A 7,075-nucleotide genomic window follows, 5' to 3' on the forward strand; every position below is an offset into this window, starting at 1 on the left:
CCCCCCCCTCCCCCGCCCCCACACACACAATCTAGGCGAATCTCCACTTTTGGGGATATTCTACGAATCCCATGGATAGCGACAAAAATTCGTCGATCCCGGGCCGCCGAATAGCGTCAAGGCTGAGCAGTGAGACATCTGATATCCAAACTACTCCAAATTTCAATGGAAAAAAGCGGGACGAAATCTTTCGTGCTTGCGAAACCAGAGATATACATGCACTGGCCTCTCTTTGCTTATCAGAGGGAGGCTTACTGCAAGATGATCTCCGCCAGGCTGCGTGTAAGATTTCCTTTCCAATCCATTTCTTCCCCTCCATGATAATCCAAAGTTTATATCTATTCAGAAACTCACATCACTACGATCTAGGGCCTATCCTATTGGGATACGATCCCAACTCAAATCATCCCACAGGCTCCGAGTGGACAAAAATGCCTGTACATGACGATGAGGAGCAGGTGAAATTGGATGTTGATCGGTCCTTTGTACATTACCCAAATTGTATGGACCACTGCATTAGTCAAAACCTAAACTTGTCTGAAAAATAAAATAGAAAATGGGAGAGCCACTGACGTAAATCTGCAGGCCAAAGCGAAAAGGAGCTAGATGGGAAAAAGAAACAACTATCAGAACTGATAACTAAAATCCTCAGAAAATATCCCATGTTATGCTATTTCCAAGGCTACCATGACATCGCACAAGTCCTGTTACTGGTCCTCGGTGTCGAGCAAGCTAGCAGCGCACTTGAGCGAATATCCCTCTTCCGGATACGGGATTACATGCTCCCAACGCTGGCACCAGCACTTAAGCACCTCCATCTCATCCCAGCTATCATCCACTCCTCCGACCGCAAACTATACCGCCATTTGTCTGGCACGAAACCCTTCTTCGCCCTTGCAGCAACCCTTACCCTATTTGCCCATGATATCCAAGAATACTCAGACATAGCTAGATTATATGACTTCATTCTGTCCCACGAACCCGTCGTATCCATATACCTCTTTGCCGCTGTAATCCTCTCGCGGAAAAAGGAACTCTTCGAAATCCCCCTTGACGAGCCGGAAATGATTCATTTCACACTCTCGAAACTGCCCCACCCAATAAAGCTCGACGGCCTGATTTCCAGCACCATGGAGTTGTACTCTACTCATCCGCCCGAGAAACTGCCCTTTCGCGTATGGAAGAAAATCCCCCGAAGTAGCGTGCTTAAGACGTCACGGGATCTTAGTCTACAGGCGATACCAAAGGAAGCGATGGAGCTGCTAGAACAGCAGAAACGAGATATACGGCGGGGGGAGCTACGGGAGAAGGCTGTGCGGGTAATGTGGAAGTATAGACGACCCGCGGGTTCGATTGGATTGGCCGTATTTGTTGGTGTTCTTTCATACTGGATTATGAAGAACGAGAGCAGTACCATGCCTGTTTGGCGGCTTTTTTGGGGACGATTTAGGAGTGCCTTTCAACGGCTGTAGGCGTTGGATGTCGGGGTTAAACCCATAAAGGATTTGTATTGTATATTAATTAGGGACCGGATTGGACTTGGGTTACTTATTGATGGCTCTATATCTATATTATTATTATTACTTCCTATCGCAAACATTATCGTTTATTTTGATACTGCGTTGCGTTGGGGGAAGCCTTTTTTAAAGTGAATATTCCACCTATGCGTGGCAATAAGCATGACGTTGCTTCCCAGCTTCATCTCGATTCTGATACATTATCTGGCAACGCTTGCAACATCAACCACATCACATAGTCAAACAGCAACATGGCCAACCGGGGTTACGATGTTGTAGTCGACGTCGATGCTGAGGTGATTACGATACGTGTATACCGTATTTTTTTGACCTTTGAATTTATTTTCTAACTATCCTAACAGGGTGACCTTGGGCATACCGACCTCCAAGAAGACCTCGAATTCCACGCATCAAGTACGTCTTAGCATCCAACCCCCCCAAAATACGACAAAGCGAACATTCAATCACTCTCTATAAATCTCGTCTCTGACATTGCTCTGCGTATATAGACTTCGAAGAAAACCCCAGCGCAGCCAAACCCCACCAGGTCGATACATCACCTTTCCTAGAAGGCGCAGGCGGATCCTCTTCTCGCCCTCCAAAGCAAGCTCTCCCAGCGGTATCCCATCCAAATACCGCTTCTGGACCCTAGCCTACTACTCCCAATTCTTCGACGTCGATACCTCCGAAGTCCTCCGCCGCTGCGTCGCGGCCCTCTACCCACGCACGAACTTCCTAGACGTCCTCGACGGCAACCCCGATCTCTATGGACCCTTCTGGATCGCCACGACTGTCGTCGTCATCCTGTTTCTCACGGGTACTGTCTCGCAATACCTAGCCCGGAAGGATGAGAAGCACTTCGAGTACGATTTCCGCCTGTTGTCTGGTGCCGCGGGGCTGGTCTATGGATACACGGGCATCATCCCAATTGCGCTGTGGGGGGCGTTGAGATGGTTTGCGAGTGCGGGTGGGGGTAGTGGTGCGGATCTTGTGGAGTGCTGGGCGCTATACGGGTATTCAAATATGGTGTGGATTGCGGTGGCATTGGTGAGTTGGAGTCCATTGACGGCGCTGAATTGGGTGCTGGTGGGTGTGGGGTATGGGTGGTCGGTGTTTTTCCTGTTGCGGAATATGTATCCTGTTCTCAGTGCGACGGATGCAAAGACTAGTAGAGTACTGTTGATTGCGGTTATTTTGCTACATGTGGGATTGGCGATTGCGATTAAGATCCTGTTTTTTGCGTGAGTGTTTGAGCTCTTTTCTTTGTCTTGCTTCCTCGACCTCCTTTCTTTCCTTTCTTCCCCCCCTTTTTTCTCCTTTTTGCTAAACTTTGCGTTACTTGTTTAGCCACGGAAGCCCAGTGTCAGACAAGAATAAGGATAAGGATAAGGATCAGGATCAGGACGGCGATAAGAAGGACGATACCAAAGATGATTAAACGGGGGCGGATGCGTTATGGGATATGAACACGCTACCGTGATATCACTGTGACCGGGATAATCCTTCTCTAATACACCCCTCCCTCAACTACTCACCTTTTTGAAAAACAGCTATGATGATTTTCTCTCTATCATCTGATTACTTGTTACAACGTAATATTGTCTATTTTGTTGTTTTTGTTCCTATATCCATCAAGCGGATCGGGGATATGTACTTTTAGGACGCTGTCGGTTTCCTTTGCTTATCTTTTCCTTTTTTTGTATTTGCGTCACCTCCAGCCTTAGATAGGCGTGGTGATATATATGATTTTTAGATAGAGAACAAAAGGAACCCCAGAGTGGATGGGCCTATGAACTTGATTCGGGTATGGCATCTGCCTGTCCCTTAACGCCGCGACTGAGATAGACTCCTCTTTCGTTTATCCACGTGGGCGAGATAAGGATTTTTAACCATCCGGGGCAGAAGAGAAAGGGAGAAAATCGAAATTCCGAAGGTTGTAGATTCTTCAGGGCTTTTCTTATAGGGACAAAGTTTAATACTTTATTGTTTCTTTTTAAAATCCACCTTTATCCCCAGTGGGAAATAAAACGCCGCAAAGATCCACGTTACATGCAACATGCAGGTTAGTGGGTCAAATCGACCTTCAAAACCGAACACATCCATGACTTAACCAACCCCCACCACCTACACACCCCGTCAAATGAGGAAAATGAGGAGGAAATGGGAAAAAAATGGAAGGAAGGACAATCATAATAGCGAAACCAGACAACCGATAATATTGAAAACAATTATAACTAAATCTACTTGAGCTTCTTCTTTGGTCGCAGTTGGTTGGTGTGACCGCATTTCTTCTTTCGGCAGTTGGTGGCACGGGGTGGAAGGCGGGCCTGTGGGCGAATTACTGTCAGTTACTTCTTCTAGTGATATATTTTCTGATAACGTGGAAGGGGATCTGGTTTTTCCGGCCGATAGAAAGTGAGAGGAAACAAAAAATGAGACTGTGTGAGAGAGAGGGACGAGCCCAAAGTGAAACTTACATAGCACTTCCGGCAGATCATCTTGTCGCAGTTATACTTGCTGGCGAGGGCCTTGAGCGAGGGCTCGATGATACCACCACGCAGGCGGAGGACGAGGTGGAGGGTAGATTCCTAGGTTGAGCGCGGAGTTAGTAAAGCCATTTCCAATTTAGCCAAAATTTCATAGATGCAAGTCGTTATCCTCCCATGTTCCAACGCCGGACCCACCTTTCAAATGGTGCGATTCGAACCCTCCGCCCATCATCAACATTCAGAAGAACATTCTCAGCTCCTTAAAGCATTAAAACCAAGAGAATTAATTTCATGCGTTCCTCTCCGACAATCCACCTCCAATACTCAGTTTGCCACCAGAGTTCAATCGCTTCAAGACAACCTCCCCCCAAACTACCCCAGGAAGAATAAAAGAAACCCTACCTTCTGAATGTTATAATCACTAAGCGTCCGGCCATCCTCAAGCTGCTTGCCCGCAAAGATCAATCGCTGCTGGTCGGGTGGAATTCCCTCCTTGTCCTGGATTTTACTCTTGACATTGTCGATGGTGTCGCTGGACTCGACCTCGAGGGTGATGGTCTTGCCCGTCAGGGTCTTGACGAAGCTAATGTTTTTCAAAAATTACATCTCGATTAGCATATTGCCTTCCCATTCCATTTGTTTTGCTCTTCTTTCTTGGGTAGTGATCAGGTGGTGTTTAGAACATGGTTTGTTCTCCCAGTGTTTTGGGCTGGGGTTCGATGAGGGGCTTACATCTGCACTGTTTATGAGGAAAAAAGCACATGTTAGATATTATCGGATTCATATTGGAAACCAGCATAAACAGATAATAGTGACACAAACTTACTGGTTGCTGATACTCGTCAGTTCGCTGGATAGGTTTGTTCGTTCTCGCCTCTCTCTGGCACCTGGGATGGCTCAAGACCAATTTGTAGATTCTTTCGCTTAGCGCGTGGGGGTCGTGACAAGGTCGTACCCTAAGCCCTAAGGTTGCCAATTTTGGTCAATCAACATGTTGCCCTAATCGATACTACAATTGGGAATTGACATCTCTGACTTCTATTTTAATAGGTATGAATGACTTTAGGTGAATTAATGATTTCTTTAAGATGGATTAATAAAGTGTTTTCCTTGGCGAGTGCTTTATTGTTTTAAATAATATAGTTTTATTTAACTAACTAAAGTAAATGATATCTCGCATGAGGTTTCATCTCCTGTGGCAATAGAACAGACCATGATGACATAACAACGAGAATAGCCGTCAGAGAACATGATTGTTCATAATTGTGACGACTGTATCTCGGCTTCCTCCATATCTTCATCTCCGTCCATGTATCCAACCCCCTCTCCTTCCTCTTCGTCATCCCATCCTTCATTGTCCTGCCCCGAAACACTCGCACTAGCCATACCCACCTTTATCCGCCTCTCTGTTTGGTACACTCCAGTAACCACCGCCCTTAGTGATACCCCAATGACCCTTGAAGCCGCCTCATAAAAAGCTCTGGCCCGCTCATTAAGCTGATCTTCATAGCGGTAGCGCTTATAGAGATTTCCTGGGCGGGGAATATCGACGACTGTAACGGTAGTGGTGGCGCCGGCGGGGTGTGATTGGGTTTCTCGTTGCTCAGGAGTCGCAGGATTTGCAGGACCGATTGCACGGCGAATGCGCAGCTCACCGAGAGCGCTGTGGAGTTTTGTCGTGAGCAAGGCGTCCTCCTCAGGCTCATTTTGCTGTGGATGCCGCTGCTGTTCCTGGTTGTGGGTTTCATTGACGTTGTCATGTTGATTCGTATCTGATTCTCGGGAAGTTGGAAACATGTCTGCGAATGGGTTCGCAGCTTGAATTATTTCATCACGTTAGCGAGATAATGATGCATATATATATGCCTCTTGTTTCCATGCAAAAGGAATCATAAAATCAAAATCAAAGATAAAAGAACATCAGGAAAAACATCAGGTAAAAGACCTACTGGCTCTTCCACCCCACATGCGCTCATACCAATCCAAATACTCATCAATTTGCCTCCCATCCATGTTAAAAACATCCCCAGCTCGCACCCCAATCTCCCTTCCTTTCACCTTCATCTTAGGCCCCTTCTTCCCGTTCCCCACCGCGTGTTCAACTCCATCAGTAAAATCTCTCTGAAACCCCATCCACGCCTTCCAATCCATGACCTGCGCTGCGGGATCACGCCATGAGTACGGATACCGCTTCACATTCGCCTCCACTCTTGGTGCACCTTCGTCCTTGCCATTGGCTTCGCCCTCTCCTTCACCTAGAATATCGTCGAAGGGATAAAAGAGCTTCACAGTAATGATAAGTAGAGATATAAGCTGGACTTCGGGGAGGTTAATGTATTGAAATTTCCTTCGCTTCTTCCTCATTCCATGTTTTCTTTTGATAGTACTGTTGATGGAAACAGAGCTGGCCGCGGCAAGAAATGAAGAAAACGTGAAGTCAAATCTTGCCAGGTGTTGTAGGCGGTTAAGGATGACGGGGAAAGGTTCGACTGTGGGGCTTTCTTTAGTACTTATTACATTCATTTGATGGAAGTAGGAATGGGAAAATATGGGCCTTTACGAGGCAACGAGAGCTGTTTTATATAGGTAAACAGCATGAGTGGTGCATTCAGCGGTGGAATTTGAACGCCGAATTCTTTACGGTAGAAAGTTGCTAGGTCTGAGATGGAGCGGTGGAGTTGGTTGCCTGTGGGGACGTTCTGTATAACACACGGTTACAATTTATCAGCGCGCGTTATATCCCAAGGTGAATGGGGGATAATATATATATTTAATCATACTTTCGTATCCAACGCATAGTGATATGCCGGGGGCAATCGATCCTTCATATCCTGCGGTATAAGCCGTATAGCCCTGATTAGGGGGATCTCATCTTTCAGTATCCAACTGCATTTCCCGCACACATGTACTTCCGTTAATATAGATGCATGCATCCCATGTAAACTCCGACTTGAAAATATGAAAACAAAAAATTATAGCAAACACACCTCTCTAATGCTCCAACCCCAATCGGCACCCTCAACAGCATCAAACCTAGATAACACAACGCTAGCGAATCGATTAACTTCG

The 7,075-nt window shown here is 46.4% G+C and overlaps 4 protein-coding genes across 4 annotated transcripts in view; 2 read left to right on the top strand and 2 right to left on the bottom strand.

Moving 5' to 3' along the window:
* HCAG_06017 (conserved hypothetical protein) overlaps positions 1-1,472 on the top strand; it is a gene marked incomplete at both ends in the record, with an annotated part of 2,235 nt that extends 763 nt beyond the window's left edge. Inside the window, 2 exons of the mRNA XM_001538362.1 lie at positions 370-501; positions 586-1,472. Of these exons, the coding sequence (XP_001538412.1) occupies positions 370-501; positions 586-1,472 (1,019 nt within the window). The remainder of the gene's footprint in view (positions 1-369; positions 502-585) is intronic.
* Positions 1,473-2,540: 1,068 nt separating this feature from the next.
* On the top strand, positions 2,541-2,955 carry HCAG_06018 (conserved hypothetical protein; the record flags this gene model as incomplete). Its single annotated transcript, XM_001538363.1, has 2 exons — positions 2,541-2,758; positions 2,865-2,955. The coding sequence occupies 2 exons, from the start codon at positions 2,541-2,543 to the stop codon at positions 2,953-2,955; spliced, it is 309 nt and encodes a 102-aa protein (XP_001538413.1).
* Positions 2,956-3,757: 802 nt separating this feature from the next.
* HCAG_06019 (ubiquitin-60S ribosomal protein L40 fusion protein) lies at positions 3,758-4,833 on the bottom strand (the record flags this gene model as incomplete). The annotated part of the gene is made up of 5 exons (XM_001538364.1): positions 3,758-3,844; positions 3,995-4,105; positions 4,409-4,589; positions 4,739-4,745; position 4,833. Coding segments are annotated over 5 exons (387 nt in total).
* Positions 4,834-5,263: 430 nt separating this feature from the next.
* HCAG_06020 (predicted protein) lies at positions 5,264-6,370 on the bottom strand (the record flags this gene model as incomplete). Its single annotated transcript, XM_001538365.1, has 2 exons — positions 5,264-5,805; positions 5,956-6,370. The coding sequence occupies 2 exons, from the start codon at positions 6,368-6,370 to the stop codon at positions 5,264-5,266; spliced, it is 957 nt and encodes a 318-aa protein (XP_001538415.1).
* Between the last annotated feature and the right edge of the window lie 705 nt (positions 6,371-7,075).

The sequence above is a fragment of the Histoplasma capsulatum genome, genomic scaffold, assembly GCF_000149585.1.
Source record: "Histoplasma capsulatum NAm1 scaffold_7 genomic scaffold, whole genome shotgun sequence".
NCBI classification, from domain to species: Eukaryota; Fungi; Ascomycota; class Eurotiomycetes; order Onygenales; family Ajellomycetaceae; genus Histoplasma; species Histoplasma mississippiense.